The sequence below is a fragment of the Hevea brasiliensis genome, chromosome 1 (assembly GCF_030052815.1).
Source record: "Hevea brasiliensis isolate MT/VB/25A 57/8 chromosome 1, ASM3005281v1, whole genome shotgun sequence".
Taxonomy (NCBI): domain Eukaryota; kingdom Viridiplantae; phylum Streptophyta; class Magnoliopsida; order Malpighiales; family Euphorbiaceae; genus Hevea; species Hevea brasiliensis.
Genome location: NC_079493.1, coordinates 573,836 through 596,123, shown reverse-complemented (window position 1 = coordinate 596,123; position 22,288 = coordinate 573,836). Strand labels below are relative to the sequence as shown.

Sequence of the window (22,288 nt, the reverse complement as noted above, 5' to 3'; positions counted from 1 at the left end):
CTGCCCCACATGGTCCAACACTATTCCATGATATATAAATTGGAAAATATCAAATTGTACAAGCAATCATCAGTCTACATTCTAATACAGGTGAAACTCACATGAATCAACTTGGTATAAAATAATATTAACACTGGCTCAAATTAAGTTAATTATATTAAGGCTAGTTCAAATTAAGCTGTCACCCATTAAAAAGCATCACTATTGTCTGCTCCAGTGAAGGAAGGAACCCGGGTAAGAAGCCAAAATGACTCGTTCTCATTATTGTATCCAGTTCGATTGGTAGCCAAAAAACAGAGCATCACTGACTGTAAAGGCGTAAACAATCTTTAAAGGTCACAAGTAAAGAAAATGAAAAGGCAAAGATAAAGTTGGCATCTCGGAAAATGAGAAACATCCTATTGAGTTAAAAACAAAATGCAGACTAATTCATTTTCTCCTAGGTGTTGGTGGCTCTTGTGTAAATCTGCTGGCTAGCATGAGCAGAAATCATCCTGATAGCTCCTCTTGCCATCAAATCCTTGATGGCCCGACGTGCCAGAGATCCATTGATCTGAGGAAAATGTAAACAACTCAGTCAGCAAATAGTCATCACAGAAAAGAAAAATACCATGAAAATGTGATTCATCGTCAATGACTACAAATATAGCACATATATCATCAAACTAGAAAATAGGTCAAAATGTGGCATCAAAACCAGAAGAAACACAAGCACTGTAATTTATATTTATGTGTATACATCGCACTGTGTACACATCGCACCTACACTCCTATTTTGCATTTCGCAAATATTAATCCCAGCTCTATTTTCTTGAATTTAAAATTAGTTGAAATTTATGAAAAGTTCAATGACCATTTGTGATATTAAACCTATCGTTTCCTCAACAATTAACATTCTCAATATAACAAAATCAAATTAGTTAATAAAAATGATGAACAACAAACAATTAAGAATTGATCACTTATGTTCTCTTCACATGCACTATGTAAACATAAAATACTTAATCAACCCAACTCAAGACAGTTAAATGACAACAATTATAATATTCATAGGCATAAAAAAAATAAAAAAAAAGAGGACAAATCATTCACATTCCAAGACAAAAGGGCATCACAACTAGAACAATGAGCATGTTACCCACAAAAGGAGGCATATATGGAAGAATTAACTTCATCATTATTACGGGAGGCAGATACAGATACAGATCAATCAAAGAATAGCTGAGCTAGGATTAATTTTTATTTTTAGCTAACTAATTTCTGTAATTAGCTAATTAATTTTTAGTTTGTTATTTCAGCTAGTTAGGCATGCATTGTATTCTGTTGTAACTAACTTTTCTTAGCTGTTTCTAGTCTTTTTCAGCTGATTCTAGAATTATCTTTAGCTCTGTATAAAACTCAGTAGATAGTTCAATAAGAAATACAAGTTCATTTCCTTCTCCAATTCTTGTCATGGTATCAGAGCACTACTCACTGCTCTAGTCTTTTCTGAGTTTTTTTTCCCCCCAACAAATTCCTAATTGAATCTTCTTAGTATTAAGTCTATGGCAAATCAAATAGTATTAAGTCTATGGCAAATCAAAATCCTGATCATTTGTCTAATCCTTCATATCTGTATTTTCTTCATCCAAATGAGAATCCTACATTAGTTCTTGTTTCTCCAGTTCTCAATGGATCTAATTACCATTCCTAGGCAAGAGCTATGACAATGGCTCTGCAATCTAAGAATAAAGTGAAGTTTATTGATGGATCTCTTCGAATGCCTAACTAGCTGAAATAACAAACTAAAAAATTAGTTAGCTAATTACAGAAATTAGTTAGCTAAAAATAAACATTAATCCCAGCTCACCTATTCTTTGATTGATTTGTATCTGTATCTGCCTCCCATAAATAATCATAGACACATCCATCACAATTTCTATATCCCCAGTCTCTATTTTCTTTTTTCTTTTGATACGTATATACTTTGTGTCTGTTGGGTGTGATTAAATCATGTCACATGCAGCAAAACAGGATCACATAAAGCTGAAGTTAAAACACAATTATTGATCAAGATCATAGCCCACAATAAAACAGCATCTTAAGATATGTTTTAAACACAATTTTAACAAAATAAGTAAAAAGTAAAAACCTAACAACATAAATTCTAGATGATAACAGAAAAAAAATCCCATAATTCTATTATGCCATTCTGCGATGTTTGCAAGAAGTTTGTGAAAACCTAACAATATAAATTCTAGATGATAACAGAACAAAACATCCCATAATTCTATTATGCCATTCTGCAATGTTTGCAAGAAGTTTGTGAAACACCGCACTAATCAATAATACACAATTTTAAATGATTCAACAATATCATTATGAGATAAAAATAAAGTTTAAGGCCATAGCAAAGTTGTAACCCAACTTAGTAACTAATAATTGGGTATACAGCGCGAGCTTTAAAAATAATCTTCTATATGATCCATGCATTGAACAGTATACTTAAACGTCAAATATGCTAGAATCATAGCTTAAACATGAAAAAAAAAATCTTATATGCTCGTACTAGAAGATTAAATAAAGAGTATCCAAATAAGCTGTGTTAAGTTCAGATCGTACCCTCAATCTGTCAGACAAGATTGAAGGAGTGACAAGCTTGTACTTGGGAACCTCAGAAAGAAGCTTGTCATAGGAGGCTTGATCGAACAAAACCATGTTGTTCACCTTCTCCTTTTGCTTACCCTTGCTCCATTTCTACACACCAAACCAAACAAAGCTAATTCCCGAGTTCACAAACTAACGCAACCTACATCTATAAACGGAAAAGAAGATAAATATTAGACATAATACCTTCTTCTTCTGCTTCCCTCCACCAGATTTGGCTGGCTTAGAAGACGGAGGTGGAGCCTTATCCTTCTTGGGTGCCTGAAAGAAGAAAAACAGCACTTGTGATCTCTTTTTCTTTTTCTCGGAAAAACAAACTGGAAAAGAAGAAGCCACTGGCTTACCATTTTCTCGAAAGGATCGCAGAGGTTCAACCGTCAAAATGAAGCTGCGGCCGCCGCAAAAGGAGAAGAGTGAGTTTAGGGTTTGGAGAGGGGAAGAAGAAGATGCAGAGGGGAGGACGGTAGGGCTTATGGGTGAGAACTTGGGCTTGTGCATTGGGCTCGGAAGCTCAGAAGTCCAGAAAGGCAGAGCAATTAGTTATCATGCAATCCGATTCTACAGAAATCTAGATCACTGCCGGTCCAGTGTTGTCGATCGAACGGTCTGTATATTCATTCACCTCTAATGGGCCCCACAAGGGCCCATTAAAAATCTAAAATGTCTTGCGTGTTCCCATCCTCTCTAAAAAGCCCTGACACTCTCTCTCTCTCTCTCTCTCTCTCTCTCTCTCTTTCCCATAACTGCGTGCTCTCGGTAAGCGATTTCAATCGGAACCCTAACCTTACATTTGACATTGATATCTATTCGATTTTCACTTGAAATTTGTAGCCAATTTATGATTTTGTGTTTTGTTGTGTTGACTCTTTAATTTTTCTTTGTAATTTGCTAATTTATATTCATGAAGTTGATAGTTTATTCTTCAGGCTCTCTTTGTTACTTATAGTGTAGTGAAATAACTGGTGTTGACATCTACAAAGGGAAGCTAAATGGGAACTATTCCCAATTTGTGGGCAATTTTAGTTAGGTGGCTTTATACTGAATTTAAATGTGTAGCTTGCTGCAAGTTAAAAAATTATCTGTGATTGTATTTGATATGTGTTTGAGAGTAGCTGATTTAGTCCATACTTTGCTAGTGTGGATGGTTGAAGAAGAGGATAAAAGAAATGAAGTTAGGTTATAGTTTTTGGCAACCTTTAATCATTGATGTGTTTTGTGTGTGGATGTATGAACTGGAAAAATATGTGTTTTATTTTATTTCAGATGTCTTACAAATTTGTGAAATTAGAGTCAAGATTTTCAGTGGAATTGTAGAAGAATAATACTAGAGATTAAATTTTGTGCAAAGTAATTATAATTGCGGCATTATATAACTTACAGTTTTCTTTTGGTTTACAGGTCTAATAACCATTAACCATGGCAACAAGGTTGGCTGCTAGATATGTATCTCGAAGGTTCTCAAGTGGTGGCAAAATACTTAGCGAGGAGGAAAAGGCTGCGGAGAATGTTTACATCAAGGTAATCTCCTTTATATATTCAGTCATGCTCCCCCTGCCCCCTTCTCTTTTTTCATAATATGAGGGTGTGCTTGTTTCTGATTTTTCATTTTTCCATTATGCATGGAATTATTGAAATGTGAACTCTGGGTAGAGGAGGGATTTTATACTGATATCATAGAACTTAAGATGGGTTTTACTTCTTACTACTGGTAGAGCATTTGTAAATAGATTGGGATGTGGGATATCAATCTAACGAGTTGGTGTTGTTTTGGATATTTTTTTTTACAAGTTGAGGGTCCTGGTAAGTTATATATTCCAGGAAAAATCTAGATTACTGCTTACAAACAAATAGTGCCTTTGCTGTGTTTAATGATCTAAAGGCAGTGTTATTAAGGCGAAAGGCGACACTAAGGCGATAGAGTGCCCTATGGCCTTAGGCGAGAGGCGAGAGGCGAGGCGAGGGCCTTTTTGAAGCAAGGCGCCATAACCTTAATTGCCTAAATTATATATATGTGAGTGTGTAATTATAAAATAAAAATTCATACTTTTAAATAGATGATAAATAACAGTAAATTAATAATTCCTATATAAAATAAATAACTAATTAATAAGATAAAAAGCAAAACTAATTAAATTAAAAAGAATAACAATTAAAAAGTAAACTAATTACAAATAAATTAACAATACTTATATTAATTAATTAATAAGAACAAAAAGTTAAATTATCAAATTAACAATAAAATAATAATTACTATGTAAAATAAATAACTAATGAGAACTAATGTCTAATTAACAAGATAAAAAGTAAAACTAATTAAACTAACAAAAATAAAAAGTAAAAGATAAATTAATTACCATTAAATTAACAATACCTATATTAAATAATCAACCAATCAATAAGTAAAATAATTAATTTAACAATACCCATGTTAAATAATCAACTAATTAACAAGTAAAATAATTAATTCAATAATATCCATAAAATTTAAATAATTAATAAAAATTAAAGGTAAAACAATTAAATTAATAGCAAATAATTAACTAATTAATAAAACCCAAACAACCAAAGTACCAAACCAAGAGAAGGAAAGGAAAAAAAAAAAAAGCAAAACTGCTGCAAGTCTGTAACTGAGTACCGACAGCATAACAGGGCAAACAGAGGAGGAAGAAGCCAACCAGGGAGGAGGAGGAGAAGAAGAAGGAAAAGGAAAGAAGAAAAAAAAGAAAACTGCTGCAGTGCTGCTGCGTTCCAAAGAAAAGAGTGGGAGAGGAGGAAGAAGATAACAGAGTAGGAAGAAAATAACAGAAACAGAGAGGAGGAAGAAGAAGATGAGAGAGAAAGAGAGAGAGACATACCTGGACTGGACAGACTCGACGCAGCTCCTGGAGTTGATGCAGCTCTATTTTCTTTTTTGTCGGCAACAGGTAAATCTTTAGGGTTTTATATTTTTTATTTAAAAAAAAAAGGGGGTTCTTCTGCGCTTGAAAGAGGCGACGCCTCTCGCCTGCCTCGTGCCTCGCCTCGCCAACCTGAGGCGTCGACTCTTCTGGTGCCAAGAGAGGCGACCCAGTCGAGGCGGCAGAGGGGCGCCTCGCCTCGCCTAGCCTAGCGCCTCGCCTGGGCGCCTCTCACGCCTTTAATAACACTGTCTAAAGGCCTTTTTAAACTTTTGGATTAAATCTGAAACAGAAACTGTTCATCAAAAAGTTTGCAAATTAAGCTGTAGTGAGCTTTGTGGATAAACAATTTACCTTGGTTTACAGAAATTACACCCTAACTCCGAAATTAGTAATTTACTTGTATATTTTTCGCCATTTCTTATTGCAAGGTGAATTTATTAAGTGCTGGGTTCATTTTTGCAAATGTCAAGACCCACTATATGAGTAAAATATTATAAGTTTTTTATCTTTAAATTTTTATTTTACTTTCTGTAGTATCGGCATGTATCAATTGGTTAATGGGCAAAATCAAAGAATTTGACTAGTATTATCATTGAGTGAGTATTATTATAGACAGCAATTGATGTTTAACCTTAAAGTTGTCAAATTTGCATGTTATTGAATTCAAGAAGAGCTGTTGGCACCCATACCTAAGGTGGCAACGCACAGAAACTCACTGTTAGAAATATCAGTGTGGAAAATGGAACATTTGAGAATATGCTTTTGTATGTTATACTCCCCAAAAAATGCTTAGGCACAGAAAGAGTTATAATCTAACGAATTTCATGTAAATCAAAGTAATCCAGTTACCAGTCAGTATTGTTGTTTTTCCTGTTCTTGAAATCTTCAATAAATTGCTAGCCAGCCTAGATTGATTTAATATGTAGAGTTCCTTTTACTCAAAGGAACTGAAAATTAGCTAGCAGTTCGCTACTTTGTGAGTTTTAATTTGCTTCTGCTTCATTATCTCATAGTCGTGTGTTGAATGCTAATTGTTTTGATGTTGCAGAAAACTGAGCAAGAGAAATTGGAGAAGCTTGCACGAAAGGTATGAACATCGGTTTAATATGTTCTGCTTGCCTTGTTAAGGACAACTTTTGGAAGATACTAGCTTTTTGATCATCAGACATTTTTCATTGCATATCTTTTTAGGTAGTTCACCTTCTGGTATTATTTAATATTTTTAGGATATTGCTTGAACATATGATGTCACCTATCATTAGAAAAGTAAGACTACTACAAACAGATATAAACATGCTGCTACTCCCATTTCCTTACAAAAGAGTTTCCAGGTTGTCTTTAAAGTCATCCAACGTTCTACTTACAGTGATTTTAGGAAATATATCAGATGCATATATTCCTCCATGAGATGGCAGTGGGGGAGTTTCTTTTTTTATTATTATTTTTTATGTTCAGAATGCTCTTTTCTGTTTTAGGAAATAGTGATATGGGTTCTCTGTCACTGTGGGGTTGGAGTGACAGAATTGTTTCAGTGCCCTGAAGCTCTCATGTTCCTTTAGCAGGGCCCTAAACCAGAAGAGAAAACTACCTCAGCCTCAGCAGGATCACCAACTGAGTTCAAACCAAGTGCTTCAGAGTCTTCAACATCAGGAGCATCTGCTGAAAAAGTATCAAGCGATAAATACCGGAACTATGCAGTTGTAGCTGGTACAATTACAGTTTTTGGTGCTCTAGGATGGTATCTAAATTCCCGTGGGAAGAAGACTGAAGAGATCCAAGACTGAGGTCAATTTGCTTGAGTGTGAAGACTAAAGAGGCATCTGTTGGTTTTTACTATCAACCCTGGACTTCGCAATAAACAAGATTTTACCATGCGTTGACACGGTATTGTTTTGTTCTGTTAGAACTATGTGTGACTTTATTTAATTTTTTTTTTTTTCAATTTCTGCATTTAGCAGTGGCTTTTGGGGATGTCCTCATACTTTTTTTGAAATCACAAGAGGTATTATCTGAGATGAATTCCGTAAGTGCAGTGTCTGATAGATGATGGGTATTTATAGTGCAATAAATAGTTCTTTTAGTACTAGAATTAGGAATCTCAAAATATTAAGACATTTAAGGACGCTAAGAGAGAGAGATTCTGTGGTGGAACAAATGCTGCCATATGATGAGAAAATTGCAGTTGTACCGTCTCTGATGAGAAGTTAATTGCCAAAGGACTAGGTCAGTGCATTTATCTTGAAATCTGATGATGGCTTTGTCAGTGGTCTAAGGGTTGGCGTTCATGCAAGGCCTAGTAAAAGCAAGGCTACTCAATCAAGCAGATCCAATCTCAGAAAGAATACTGGTAAGATGAATAGGTAGCAATTCAAACAATAGTATTAAACGAACCTTAGACCGTATAGATTTAAGAATGAAACTAAAACTTGGTGATGAAAGATATAGCAATTGTCGGTCTCCGACTGGTTTTCTAATTTTTCAAATGACTCTTCCAAAGTTTGAAGCTAACATCTACTACTTGAAAATTATGACTGCTTTCTTTATACGTGAATAAGAATTAAACCTTGGTCCAAACTCTTGTATTCAAATGCTACAGCAAGAACCAATATTATTACAGGGGCTTTCATATCCATTGGTTGGTGAAAAATTCTGCTTTTGTTTTACTAATATTTGAGTAGTGCTTGTGGGGGGTAATATCTATTGGGAGCTGTTGCAATGGGACCAGAACATAAAGATTACAGATGTAGTAGTGCTACCTAAAGCCAGTGAAATGTTGTGGCAAAAGAGACTCACACGACTATGGCTTTCTATGGTTGGAAGTTAGAACAACAAGAGCTACTTTCTTTAAATTGGCATCTTTTGCTCTGAAGATAAGTTATTCAGAGATAGAGGACATCAGCCAATCAGCAAACAGGATATGAATTTCACCAATATATTATATAAAAAAAATTACAAAAATTTAGAAACCCATCAAAGATAATAGAATAAGATAATCATCTTTGCTTTAATTGGAATGAAAACAACAACCCCTGTTTTGTAATGAGTGAATCTTCTGATGAAAGTTCATATTTTTCACATTCATTTATAACCACCAAATTTAGACTTATCTTCAAAACCACCCATCCTTGTTCCTCTCTAAGTGACAGATAACCCATAAGGCCACAACCTATCATCACAAGGGCAAAGAGAATAGCAAGGAAAAAAAAATCCACCAAATCAACTCCCCTAATTAATAGCATCATCTATTGATTTTTTCTACTCATGCCAATCTCGTGCTTCTTTCTCTCCCTCTTATCTTCTTTATTTCTTTTCTTTTCTCTAAAGCCTCCTCTTAGAGAAACAATACTACAGAACTAAGCCATGGCTGCCTGTGGAAGCCTTCACCATATCTTTGAAAATCCATTACCAGAAACTCCACTTCTTGAATCCCTCTCTTCTTGGAACCAAATCAAGCCTGTAAAACCCATTGAGCAGTCATCTTTCACTGAAATATTTGGTGAGCTTCATTTCAAAGAAAATTCTGAGTCATCTTCATCATCACCTACTCTTCCTGTATCATCCTTCTCTTCCCCTTGTTCATCTTTTATAGATTTAATCCCCCACGCATCAACTTCAGAAGCCAACAAGAATGATAGTTTAGGCAATGAATATGAGAGCAAGAAGAGCCCATCACTTGACTTCTATTCAAGCACACCAAAGAATCACCAATACTCAGGGGGTCACAAGAACGGTGACAGCTTTTCATCAAGGAACTATGAGAGCTTGCAACTATGCACCGAGGGGCTTGGTTTTGAAAGCTTTGATGATGTTGAGGACTTGAAGAATGATATAAATGAAGATTGGCAATACCAAGAGGAGAAAGTAAGCATCACAAGGCATTCAACAATGGAGAATCTAAGTGGAGAAATCCGGAGGACAAGGCTGAGCGGCAGAGCATTCCCACCACCAATTTCGTGTATAGGCAAGAGTGGAAAACCTTGGGTTTCCTTCAAGTCTTATAGGCAGGATGGCAGGTTCGTTCTTAAGCAAGTAAGGATTCCCAGCCAAGAGTTTTTACACGCACATAGAGAAGATGGACGATTAAAACTGCACTTTGTTCAGCCAAGTGATGAAGTTTTTGAAGAAGAAGATGAATATGATGGTGATGAGGTAGGGGAAGAAGAAAACTGCACAGAAGATGAGGAACATGAAGAACATGAAGAAACAGGACACAAAACTGATAAGGATGATGATGGATGAAAAGAACACTGTGAGCTGCAGACTTAAGCCAGGGCAAGTTGTCATGCATGGGTAGGAATTTTTTTTTTCTTGACTACTAGGAAAATCTCCAGCCTCTGTTTTTCTTCCACAGTTGCAAATAAGTAGAAAAAAGAAGAAAACTTTTGACTGTAAGCATAATTTCCCATCCATTCCTTTTTTTTTTTTAACTTTTTCCTCAACCCTCTTTTTTTTTCTCCAAGTATTTCTTCCCATTCTCTATATTTTGCATTCAGAATTCAGAGCATCAAGCATCGTTAGAAAGAAAAAGAACACAATAATTAGATTTGACAATTAAGATTGCAAAGCATCTAGTCTGCTTGACTTAATCCGGTGACTAAAGGTATATCACTTATTTAGCAAAGCCAGATTCAAGTCCCCACTCCCCTAATTCCCTACTAAAAAACAGCATACTGTTGATATGAATTTTGCCTAGCATTCAGATGGAGGGGAGGGAAAATAAATCAGTTATGGGTATCAACATCTGAATCATATCAACAACTTTTTGAAGGAGCAACCTTCTGAACTATACAATCCAAGTACAAAATTCCAGTTAATCAAAATGAGCAATCAAACTTGTGTCATATGCTTGCGTGACCAGTATAATTGCAAACTAACAGTAACCAGGCTGTGCATAATGGCCCTACAATCCAGCAACAGAAGCATTTGATATTCATAAGAAGCAGGGGAACCGCAAAAGCAGGAAGGAAATACAATGAAATTGTCCAGACAAAGAAATAGTTGGGACCTCCAAATTGCCAATGACATCACAATGCACTAAAGACATTCTAGAAGTAGGAAAAAAATACATTCTAACATTGACATTCACTTTAAGGACTTTCAGCCACCTTCTACAGGTAGCCGGAAAAGAAACAGATTACGACCCAAGACCTCCCATAAGGATTCTGATAATGGTATGACAGACCAAACCTTCACCTTTCACTAGCATGTGTTATTACTCTCTGCATACATGGACATGCGCATTAATTTATCTTATTTTGACAGACATGATCACTCTAGTACTTTAAGTCACTAGACAGTAAAAGATAATCAGTAAGCAGGGACCGAAACTCTCAGAACCCTTGTATGATTACACCCTTGAGCTAACACATAAATTAGGTGTAAAAGGAGTTAAATTTGAAGAAAGTGCTAGATAAATTACTTATTAATTCATTTTAATTTAGGCTTATATAAGTGATTTAATTACTTTACAAATCAAAATTACTAATCAATTTAATGATGCAACCTAACTATTTATATATTGCCCTTTCAATTCATATTTGTCAATGTGGGATTCCTGACAAAAGGGCTTCTTAAAGTTCTATAATAATTGACCAGGACAAAGGAGAAAAAAAATCACATCAAATAAGGCCATCTTTACATCCCTAATAATACACATTCAGGCCCCAAAACCAATAGAATAGATTCTTGCAAACATGAAAGCCGTTGAAATATAACAGAGCATTCTAGAATCATGTTAAACTGCGGATATTCCATGGACAATAAACAGGAAGATTCTTTCCACTGGACACATGGCAAGACATAGATCCCAAATCTAAAAATTGCTTAATATTTGTTTCTATCCGACCCCATAGCTATATGGACTGTACAGAAACATGAATGTGACAAATAATGCAAATCTAAATCAATGGCTCTGATACTTTAAAATTCTCTGACAATCACTTGAGCTCGATTGCCAAATAGGTGGGATTTACCTCCCAGCACAGCAGCACCAGCAGGCATACATCACTAAAGCTTATCCAGTGCACCATTACGATTATGTATGCAATCCTTTCATCTAGACATATGGTTACAGGTTATCGGTATACTGCTATTGATGTGGCAAACTGTACAGAACCATTGATAAAAAGAAAGAAACAAACATGATCAATGATATTATGCATGCACCCAACTAAATATTAGGAGCCTCCCTCCTCTTTAAGAATTCCAGAAATACTAAAAAAAGAATAAGGAAATCCACAAACAAGCCAATATAAATGTCCTATGTTTCAATAAATTTAATGAAATCAACTAGGATGAAGAGGGCAAAAAGTAATGATGCAAAACTTTTGGACCACATGTTATCACTTTGCATTACCATCCAAAATTATGACATGTAATACATAGGCAATCTTGCAAGTATAAATGCTCTAATGAATAGCGGTGGACCACAACACTACAACTTGTGATAGTTATGGTGCTACTTTTTAAATTGAGAATTAAGGCAAAATGAAAAAAGTGATTAGAGGGGAAAAAAAGGAAAAGGGAAAAAAAGAAAAAGGGAAATGAAAAAGGCAAAGAGATAAAGGAATGGTGCTCTATAAACCACACAAAAGGTCTGAGGTTCAAATTCAATGCGCCCAAAAAATTGTTCTTTGATCATCCTTCAAACATATATGAACTTCTCATTCCACAAAAAATTCATGGTTGGGAAAATGTTTTATGATATTTAATGGTTACAAAAAAGTAGCATTGTGAAATTGTAATAAGCAGCACAAAATCACACTGAGGGTTTACTGCCATCTAATGTCAAAAGAACCTTGTACAAATCTGGACGTCGATCTCGGAATACCCCCCAACTATGTCTCTTGGATTTGATTTTGTCCAGATCAAACTTAGCAATGAGAACAGCTTCCTCTTTGTCATCAGCAGCCGCTACAATTTCCCCAGTTGGTCCTGTAAATCAAATTATAAGTTCACATTTACATGTCCATTTACTCAGTGTCGGTAGATTTTTTTTTTCTTAAGCAAAAGCATACCGGCTATGAATGAGTTCCCATAAAATGTGATCTTGCTATCTCCATGCTCTGTCTGGATTATTTCCTTTCCAATCCGGTTCGAAGCTACTAGAGGTACCTGAATTTGTAAAAGCCTACATTAATCCTCTTTCCATGGAAGTCCACAATAAGAGATCAAACTAGAAATATTGCACACAGAAGATGTTCACAATTTAAGGGAGGCCTCAATAACCACCAGAACAACACTTCATCATACCTATGGGAACTTTCTTCATTTAAAAGTGAATACTGTTCATGATTAACATTCATTCATGTATCAATGATTTAAGTTTACTTTTCTCAATAAATGTCCCTCTTCGTTTTAAGGGATGTAATGCAAGGAAAAGTTGACATCAAGAATCTTTAAATTGTCTGAGTAGTAATAATCTTGCAAGTTGACTTTCTACCACAAAGAAAGGATATACTAGACAACAAACTTTGTTTTGAGGCACAGCAAACTTGTCCACAGTACTGTTTAAGAATAGAGAGGATTGTGTTGAATGAAGTGGACTATAAAACATCAAACAGGAACTCATAAAACGCAAGCAAAAAATAACAATGAGGAAAGAAAAGCAACGTTGGAAGTAACAAGATAAACACCAAAATGACAACAGAATCACCAATCTAACAGTAGGCTAGCTTACCAGGTTAGCCCCAGCATGCCCCTGCATCACTCGCTTCCAGTGATCACAGGAATCAAGTCCTTCATCTTGCGGTTCAGAACCAATAGCAGTAGGGTAAAACAATATTTCTGCACCTTGCAGAACCATAGCTCGGGCTGCTTCTGGAAACCACTGATCCCAGCATATTGCTGACATAAAGTCACGGCAAAAAAGGTGCTGCCTCAGATACCAGCATATTCAAGACTACAGTGATTTAAGTAAATGATAAAAATAGCACAATCCTCTGGATATAGTAAATTAAGTAGGTAATACTGTCTAGAGTAAAAGAATGGCTGAGACATTAAATGATTATAGACCAACACATCTGAAAGCATAAGGAAAAGAGGCCCCAGGGGGATAGGTAGAAGCTTCTTACCGACTCCAATTTTAGCAAATTTAGTTTGGAAAACCTGTTTTGAAAATGACATCAGTAAAAAACCTACTTGATATAAATCAACTCCAAAATACATAGGTTTCAAAAACTATAAAATTTTAGATAGAGACATGTAGAAACCAACCTTGAAGCCAGTGTCACCGGGATTAAAGTAGAACTTTTCCTGGTAACCTGAAGTCAAAGGAAAATTGCAGTAAAGAAACTGCAATAGTTCAAGTTCAGAAACATTCAGCTTACCACATACCTGGTCCATCTGGAATATGAGACTTCCTATAGAGACCAAGGTCACTCCCATCAGCATCAATTATGGCTATGGAATTGTAATGGGCATTATTTGCCTCTTCAAAGAAGCTGACTGGTATAACCACACCCAGTTCTTTTGCCAGTTTTTGCATCCTACACATTGTTCGTTTAATGAGAAATAAAGCTGAAAACTTTAGTTTCTGTGCATCTAATAGGATACTCACCCCAGGCAATAAAAAAAAAATGCTTGCAGGAAAATCAGAAGCTAAACTTGGCAATTGGGTCATGTGGGTTAGGATATAGGTTGTTTCAAGCTTGGCTCATTCTAGTCAAACCCTAACCAATTGGTTTCAGATCTGTCTTTAGGGTCATTCAACAAGTCAACAATAGGGAATTTATTTTTGATAATTATGCTTACTCAAGTTATTTTTCCTTCTTTATTTTTCCTTCTTTTTTTGTCATTTTTCAATTTTTGCTTTTCTCTTTCACCAATCTTCTGGATTATTTTGCAATTTTCAATTTAAAATTAAATTATTTCAGGCCATTTATGTTACTTGGTTCACAATATACTTGGCTCTAAAATTTTCAGACCATTCCAAGCCCAAGTCATTACAGGTTTTAAGGTCAGATTTTGACCTTCTTTTTTTGTGCAGATTATTGTCAAGTCAAAATTTGCCACCTTTAGCAGAATCCTCTCATGATCTGCTACTTTTACCTCAAAATTGTAGGATGGCCCTCATAAGGCTTAGCTCGGTGAAAGAAATCCTCCCTTTGTGCCTGACAGAAGTAATATCCCTCAAATAGTTCCTGAACAGGAAAAGCATAACATTGAAAGCTAACACACACAAAAAAAGAAAAAAAAAAGAAGAATATTTCAGGAATACATTTGCCAGGAAGGTAGAGTTAAATGCCAATCACACCCTCACATTATGCCTGCTTTTATAACTGTCAATAAGACTATACAATCACGTAATTGCAAGCTCAAGGAATCAAAAAGATGTCCTCCCTCTCCCTATCCCCCTTTCCTGTTCAGGTTGGATAGAGCCACATTTTTTTCAATTTCACTTATCAAGTTGGTTTTCAAAAATTTTGCTCTTAGGGGAATGTTGTCTGTCATGTTATTAAATGGCAGCAGCATTTTCAGAAATCTCTTTATATCTAAAGAAGCAATAAAAAGCTGTGCAATCAAGTCACTAAATTTTAGCATAGCATGAATTTTTACCAACATCAGTAAGATTATATCATGTATCAATGCATATCTAAGGGAACCAAGGGGTATCACCTCTCTCCTATTTTATATTTTCTTCATATAACAGCTAGCACTCGATGTATTTTTCTTCCCCTAGAAGAAGGGCAAGCAGCAGTTTGAAAACATCTCTACCACGTCAAAGTCACATGCAATAATAGTATGGATTGTGTCTCAGTCCCAGTGTAGCTGATCATCCTCTTGGGCCAACTACTATCATCTCCCTGGTTAGCTATTTCCTAGCCAAGCCCCTCCTTGGGAAAATTCCTTCTTTGCTCCACAGATTATGGTGTGACCACACACTCACTTGCCAATGTATAGATATCTCAGACACTCAAACCTCGATTCTTTCCCTCTAAAATACAGCCAACATCCTCAAACTTTTCAAGTAGGCCCTTTTCATATTACTACTCAAATGACAATTAATCATCTTCCTTCTGTTCTAACCAACATACTGCCACAAGATACTGGTTTTTCTTCCTGTAGTTGCAACTATTACTCCATACCCTAATCAATCATTGACAATAAGTTTATTTGACACATTCTTCAAACACATATTTAGCATAAAAGTATTAACATGATTCCTCATCCCAATCCAAGCCACCGCTCCCCAAAACCAAAAAAGGCCTTCCACATCAAAGAATAAGGATACCTCAAAGTACATATTGCATGCTGTAACTTCAGATTTGATTTGCAATTTTCAGACATCAAGTGAGCAAAGTGTGTTTCTGTCAACACAAATCATGCTAGAATTCCCAACAAAAGCATTCACTACAGTATAAATTAGAATTTTCATAAATCCCTCTTCCCCTAGAAATTTTCTATTGGAATGTTTCTTATAACTCCGCCTAAGTAGTTTGTACTTAGCCGGTCCCAAGCCCAGATAAAGGAGGAGGGTTGCGGTAGGTGACAACCAGTGTAAAAATTTCGTCACACCTCATGATATGGATTCTTACGATATAAACGTTAGGGAGTCCTCTACTTACGACGCGCTACATCAAAGCCCAGGTGTAGTCAGAAATATGCAAGGGTGTAGAGCGCTCACCGGAAGCGACGCGCCATGCCATGTCATGCCATGCCGACGCCCGGATGTGGTGTTAAATGAGCAAGAATTCCCACATTATGGACGAATATGGGTAAAAAAGTTAGTCCATAGAACAGATAGTGGAACAAAACACAAGATAGGCATAAAGAACAATAGAAGATATCATAGAAAGAGATCAATTAAGAAGAAACAAGATAGGAGAAGAAACAAGATAAAGGAAGAATCGGGGTTGGTACTTGGTATTTTGGATCACTAACAAGAAAATTAATGAAGCTTGTGGATACCTTGGAAAGGAGAATGGTGAATAATACTTGTATTTAGGAGACTAAATGGGTAAGAGAGAAAAGTAAGGAAGTGGATAATTCAGGATACAAACTGTAGTTTATCGAAAGAAGAGAAACAAGAACGGAGTGACCATGATCATAGATAGGACATTGAAAGATGCCGTAATAGCTGTGAAAAAATTAGGATATAGAATTATACTAGTAAAGCTAGTACTAGAAGGAAAAACAATAAATGTAGTTAGTGCTTATGCCCTACAAATAGGACTAGATAGTGAGAGTAAACAAAGATTTTAGGAAGATATAGATGATCTAATGCAAGGCATACCGAATGAAGGGAATGTTCTCATCGGTGGAATTTGAATGGACATGTAGGAAATGATAGGCAAGGTTATGAGAATGTTTATGGAGGTTTTGATTTTAGTAGCCGAAATGAGGAGGGGAAAAGCATCCTGGATTTTGCCATGGTATACGACCTAAATCCATACGACCGGCTATGTTATATGGTAGTGAGTGTTGAGCACTGAAAGTGTCGTATACGTCTAAGATAAGAGTTGCAGAGATAAGAATGCTAAGGTGGATGAGTGGCCATACTAGACTAGATAAAGTCCGTAATGAGAGTATTAGAGAAAAGGTAGGAGTGGTGTCAATTGAAGATAAATTAAGAGAAGAGAGATTGAGATGGTTTGGTCATGTGAAACGTAGACATACGGAGGCTCCAGTTAGACAAGTAGAGCACATTAGGTTAGAGGATAAAAAGAAAAAAAAGGGTAGACCTAAATTGACTTAGAGAAGAGTAGTACAACATGACCTAGAAGCATTACACATTTCTGAGGATTTAACCCAAAATCGTTTAGAGTAGAGAAAGCGAATCCATATAGCCGACCCCAAATCTTTGGGATAAAGGCTTAGTTGAGTTGAGTTGAGTTGAGTTGAGTATCCCTTTAGGATTTAGAGGAATAAAAATTTCTAGTTCTATTACTTGCCTTTTTTTTTTAAATTATATAATAATTGATAATTAAAATTTATAAAAGAGAAAAAAAAATAAAATAGAGGATATTGAAATTTTATTGAGGATTTAAAGTAATAACAAAGTAATTGAGATAGTATTAAAAATTTCAGTAAGTATATAAAATAATAAAATAGGAAAATTGAGAGAGTATTGGAAATTAAAATGAGTGTAGAAAATAATTATTTAGAGAATTTGAGAAAAATTGAAAAAATATTAAGAATTGAAGAAAATGTAGAGAATAATTGTGTAGAGAATTAATGATATATATAAATGAATTAGGAGTGACGTAACATATTTATTGAATTTTTTTATATTTAAATCGCCGATTTAATTCGGTTCGAAATCGTCGGTTCAATCCGGTTCGGAATCGCCCGTTCACGGTTCTTAAAAAATATGAACCTGAACCAAACTGCAGAAGGACGGTTTCGGTCCGATTCGAAGCCGGTTCCGGTTTTGACCAGTTTTGACCGAACCGGTTCCGGTTCGGTTCTGGTTCAAAACCGGACCGTGGTCACCCCTAGATGAGACGCAAGAAAGAGTCAATAAAAAGCTAGAGTTTTGGAGAAGTATACTAAAGTCAAAGGGTTTTAAATTAAGCAGAACGAAGATAGAATACATGTATTTCAAGTTCAGTGAAGGCCGAACTGGTGAATTGCAAGTTCAGACAGAATACATGCATTGGATGGAGTGGTATTGCCTCAAAATAATCACTTTAAATATCTCGGCTCAATCATTCAAGTAGATGGAGGATGTAAGGAAAATGTTAGTCATAGGATTAAAGTCGGATGGTTGAAGTGGAGACGTGCCACGAGAGTTTTATGTGATCACAAGATTCCCAATAAGTTGAAAGAAAAATTTTACCGTACAGCCATACGATCGGCCATGTTATATGGTAGTGAGTATTTGGGCAATGAAGGAGCCGTACTTGTCTAAGATGATAGTTGCGGAGATGAGAATGTTAAGGTGGATGAGTGGCCATACTAGACTAAATAAAATTCGTAATGAGAGTATTAGAGAAAAGGTAGGAGTGGTGCCAATTGAGGATAAGTTGAGAGAAAAGAGATTGAGGTGGTTTGGTCATGCAAAGCGTAGACATACAGAGGCTCCAGTTAGACAAGTAGAGTACATTGGATAAGAGGATAGAAAGAAAAGAATGGGTAGATCTAAACTGACTTGGAGGAGAGTAGGACAACATGACCTAAAAGCATTACACATTTCCGATGATTTAACCCAAAATCGTTTAGAGTGGAAAAAGAGAATCCATACAGCCGACCCCAATAAATTTTTGGGATAAAAGCTTAGTTGAGTTGTAGAATGTTTCGTATAGATCGCCACTATTTCTCAACTCCCAACATTGCATGCTTGTTGTACATTCACTAGCTTTCAGCATAAAATTCCACAATTGCTCATTGACTTTCTATAAGGAATATTTATCACCAAACATGCAACAATGTTTCCTGGATTGTAAATTTTGGCAACTGTTCAAAATAAACAGGCTCTCTCATCCTTTGGCTACAAATCGTAAGTGAACTTTTTGCCTAGATTATTGTATTTATCATATTTGCAAATTACTAGCATTACACAATGGAACCTAATATCTTGAATATCTACACATCATTATAGGATGGCATTCCATATTCTACATGATCAGAAAATTTAAATCTTATTTGATACAAAAATTTTCCCTTTCAAAATAACTCCCACTTTTAAGCGGAGTACCATATTATTTTTTCACATTTTCAGCCATTTAGATCTGCTCCAGGTACCACTGAATTAGGTCAAACAATTTAGAAAATGCATCAATTATTACATACAGCTGCAGATCAGTTATTCTGTAAAAAATGCTCATGCACATCACCAACCTACTCTGCAAACCCCCCCCCCCCCCCCCCCCTTCCACAATGGAACCTAATATCTTGAATATCCACACATCATTATAGGATGGCATTCCATATTCTACATGATCAGAAAATTTAAATCTTAATTAATACAAAAATTGTTCCTGTCAAAATAACTTCCACTTTTAAGCGGAGTACCATATTATTTTTTCACATTTTCAGCCATTTAGATCTGCTCCAGGTACCACTGAATTAGGTCAAACAATTAGAAAATGCATCAATTATTACATATAGCTGCAGATCAGTTTTCTCTCCCCAAGACAAAAGAAAAAAAAGTCGCACATATATGTTTAAAGCACATATGATCCAAAAACTGGGGCTGGAAATATTCATGAAGGAAATCCAAGTAATTAGTCTCAGAATACTAGCTCAGCAGTCAATACATGAAAACTGACCAGCTAAACCTCGGCAATGAGCTTAGAGGTGACTGTTAGAAACTTGGGGAGAAAAACATGAACAAGTAATTATTTGATTAAAATATATATTCTAGTATATATGACCTATAATTCATATAAGATCTCTCCATTTAGTTTTCTTCTAAAGACATTTATAACTATTGATACAAGTACAACACTATAATAAAACAAAATTTTTTATACACAAAATAGATGCAGATAGACATCATTTTAACACATTCAAAGTCATATGACTAATAAGAGTTCCATCACTGTGATAATAAAACATAACTGTCACGAAAACAACTTAAGTTTTGAGGAGGAAAAAAAGGCCATGTGCTTACCAATATAAATATCAGGAAACCAAGGCCAAAACTGTTCTAAATTGGCAAAATGAAATTAAAAAATGAGGCTACATATCTATTCTTGAACGAAGGATGAACAAATCAAAGTGCTTAAATTTTCTTATCCATGGACACCAAGATAATCACGTCAGAAAGGTGGCTTCTGCATCTATTATAATGATGAAATCTAGCATTTGCTAAAGGAATAAATTATTGTGAAAGTAGAGATAGCATGAGTCTTCAACCATTAAGCTTCTCAAAATTAAGAAAAACATTAAACAAGTATATCCAAATCATTGTGTAGAATTAGATTAGCATTCCACATAAGCAACCAAATTACATTGTTTCATACACCAAACGTTTATAAGTAGTGCCCATAGCTTCGACAAGCACATACCTGAATAAGAATGATATTTGCACCTTTCCCATGAGCAGCTCTAACCAGCCTGCAGAGAAGAGGCAGGTTAGGATTACAAAATACAATACCAACATCAAAAATAGAAAGCCTTGAAGCCTGTAATAGGGGTTACATTACGTTGAATCTAAATGGTTTGAAACAACGAAACATGGTAAAATATCACCATGGACACACACAATGTGCAGTAATTAATATTGCAAAATAATGCATAGGAAAAGCACCTCAGGGACCCCCTCTAAGAGTTCACAGTAAAAAAAAATAAGAGAATAGGTTGATATACTTCCAAGCATCTATATTGCAAACACAAGCGAAATATAAAGAAAATACGGAAAATGTAAAAGCTTTCGACCTCTAAATGCTTAAATGATATTTTATAATCATTGGGAACAAATTCCTCAACCTTGAGTAAATTACCCAAGATTTTAAGCATAAAGATCTAGTGTCTTTTCACTTCAAACACATTAAGCTGGAAAGCAGGTGTAACCAACTTTGGATTCACACATGATGCTGCAGGAGATATGAAATTCAATTTTACTCGCCGTAAATGTTATTAACCCTACACATATACATATAACAATATCCCTTGAGGGAATTCATTGCAACAATTTTGACATTGGAAATTCGGATGGAAAATGAAACTAATAACACTGGGCGAGCCGTTGACATCCCAAATGATTAACTTCAAAGAAATATATAACCTTGCTCGTTCCCAGTACTTAAAAAAATAGAGATGATGGACCGGCTCTTTCCAATAACGCACTGATTAGAAATCAATCAAACAAAAAGTAATTAGATCACTGAAAGAAGAAAAATATATATATATTAAATGAAAAGTTTGACCTTTCGGCAGTGGCAACATTAGTGGAGACATCATCGGTGCAAGCGAATTGCAGAGCTGAGACCACTACCTCCCTTGTTTTTCCCTTCTCCATTTGATGATTGATTACTTTAGCGCACAGATTTTTCTTTGGGGTTTCTTATTTCTTTCCCCTTTATTTCACAACCCCAGATAAGGCTAGCACTAAGCAGCTACCAGCCAGAGAGAAAGGAAGTAAACGATCAGTCTCAGTAGCCTAATTCCTACGAGCTCTGGGCGTAAAAGCTGTGGTGTCCGCTGAGCTGAGGAGGGGCTTTAAGTCAAATTTTATTGGGAAGGTAAGATAATATAATTAATTACATAATAATATAAATGATGTAATATAGTTATTATTTATTTTTTATTTAGTTATAAAATAAAATATGATTATTTAAATTTTTAAATTTAATAATGATTAAATTAGTTAAAATATAATTAATTATATATTGTTAAATAAAAATAGTAAAATACATAATTTAATTCTGCTTTATTATAATTTTAATCACAGTAATAATTATAATCTTGATATATTGATGCATAATAATAATAATAATATTATTATTATAATTTATTATATATATAAAATTTTCGTAAAAATCATATATATATATATATATAATAACTATAATTTTTTAATAAAATATTAAAAAAATGAGTATACAAATTTATTTTTATTAGATGGATAATATACTTGAGTTACTAAATGAAGATAAGTTAGATAATAATTACCACTTATAAATAAAATAATTTGTAAATTTTTATTATTAAAGGGTAAATTAAGATTTGATAAAATTTATATATTTAATTTTTAAAATTTGATAAAATCTATAATTTAATCAATATCTTTAAATTTTTATTAAATTATTATTAATTTAGACAAAAATATCAAAATGTCTTTATCTTTATTTTTAATC

General features: G+C 34.9%; 4 protein-coding genes across 5 annotated transcripts; 2 read left to right on the top strand and 2 right to left on the bottom strand.

The window, feature by feature from the left end:
* Positions 1–97: 97 nt before the first annotated feature.
* LOC110669200 (40S ribosomal protein S25) lies at positions 98–3,136 on the bottom strand. The gene is made up of 4 exons (XM_021830719.2): positions 2,991–3,136; positions 2,833–2,907; positions 2,602–2,736; positions 98–553 (listed from the first exon to the last, which is right to left on the bottom strand). The coding sequence occupies exons 1-4, from the start codon at positions 2,991–2,993 to the stop codon at positions 440–442; spliced, it is 327 nt and encodes a 108-aa protein (XP_021686411.2). The 5' UTR covers positions 2,994–3,136; the 3' UTR covers positions 98–439.
* Positions 3,137–3,255: 119 nt separating this feature from the next.
* Positions 3,256–7,573, top strand: LOC110669199 (uncharacterized protein At2g27730, mitochondrial). 2 transcript variants are annotated; one of them, XM_021830717.2, is made up of 4 exons: positions 3,256–3,402; positions 4,045–4,164; positions 6,595–6,633; positions 7,106–7,573. In XM_021830717.2, exons 2-4 carry the CDS (start codon positions 4,063–4,065, stop codon positions 7,328–7,330), a joined length of 366 nt encoding a protein of 121 aa, XP_021686409.2. In that variant the 5' UTR covers positions 3,256–3,402; positions 4,045–4,062; the 3' UTR covers positions 7,331–7,573. The 2 variants fall into 2 exon arrangements, with proteins under 2 accessions (XP_021686409.2, XP_021686410.2); XM_021830718.2 differs by having other exon boundaries at positions 3,265–3,402; positions 7,109–7,573.
* Positions 7,574–8,509: 936 nt separating this feature from the next.
* LOC110669198 (protein FANTASTIC FOUR 1) lies at positions 8,510–9,938 on the top strand. The gene has a single exon (XM_021830716.2). The coding sequence runs from the start codon at positions 8,907–8,909 to the stop codon at positions 9,783–9,785; it is 879 nt and encodes a 292-aa protein (XP_021686408.2). The 5' UTR covers positions 8,510–8,906; the 3' UTR covers positions 9,786–9,938.
* A 2,168-nt stretch (positions 9,939–12,106) lies between these two features.
* Positions 12,107–21,676, bottom strand: LOC110669175 (N-carbamoylputrescine amidase). The gene is made up of 9 exons (XM_021830683.2): positions 21,359–21,676; positions 20,498–20,546; positions 14,595–14,686; positions 13,881–14,032; positions 13,761–13,807; positions 13,619–13,652; positions 13,225–13,391; positions 12,563–12,659; positions 12,107–12,479 (listed from the first exon to the last, which is right to left on the bottom strand). The coding sequence occupies exons 1-9, from the start codon at positions 21,448–21,450 to the stop codon at positions 12,304–12,306; spliced, it is 906 nt and encodes a 301-aa protein (XP_021686375.2). The 5' UTR covers positions 21,451–21,676; the 3' UTR covers positions 12,107–12,303.
* Positions 21,677–22,288: the final 612 nt, after the last annotated feature.

Coding starts and splice junctions, on each gene's coding strand:
- LOC110669175 (XM_021830683.2), bottom strand. CDS start 21,450: ATGGAGAAGGGAAAAACAAGGGAGGTAGTGGTCTCAGCTCTGCAATTC. Junction 20,547..21,358: donor AATGTTGCCACTGCCGAAAG/GTCAAACTTTTC, acceptor TCTTCTCTGCAG/GCTGGTTAGAGCTGCTCATG. Junction 13,808..13,880: donor TCATATTCCAGATGGACCAG/GTATGTGGTAAG, acceptor CTTTGACTTCAG/GTTACCAGGAAAAGTTCTAC.
- LOC110669200 (XM_021830719.2), bottom strand. Junction 2,737..2,832: donor GAGGGAAGCAGAAGAAGAAG/GTATTATGTCTA, acceptor TTTGGTGTGTAG/AAATGGAGCAAGGGTAAGCA. Junction 554..2,601: donor TCTTGTCTGACAGATTGAGG/GTACGATCTGAA, acceptor CATTTTCCTCAG/ATCAATGGATCTCTGGCACG.
- LOC110669199 (XM_021830717.2), top strand. CDS start 4,063: ATGGCAACAAGGTTGGCTGCTAGATATGTATCTCGAAGGTTCTCAAGT. Junction 4,165..6,594: donor CGGAGAATGTTTACATCAAG/GTAATCTCCTTT, acceptor TTGATGTTGCAG/AAAACTGAGCAAGAGAAATT. Junction 6,634..7,105: donor TGGAGAAGCTTGCACGAAAG/GTATGAACATCG, acceptor ATGTTCCTTTAG/CAGGGCCCTAAACCAGAAGA.
- LOC110669198 (XM_021830716.2), top strand. CDS start 8,907: ATGGCTGCCTGTGGAAGCCTTCACCATATCTTTGAAAATCCATTACCA.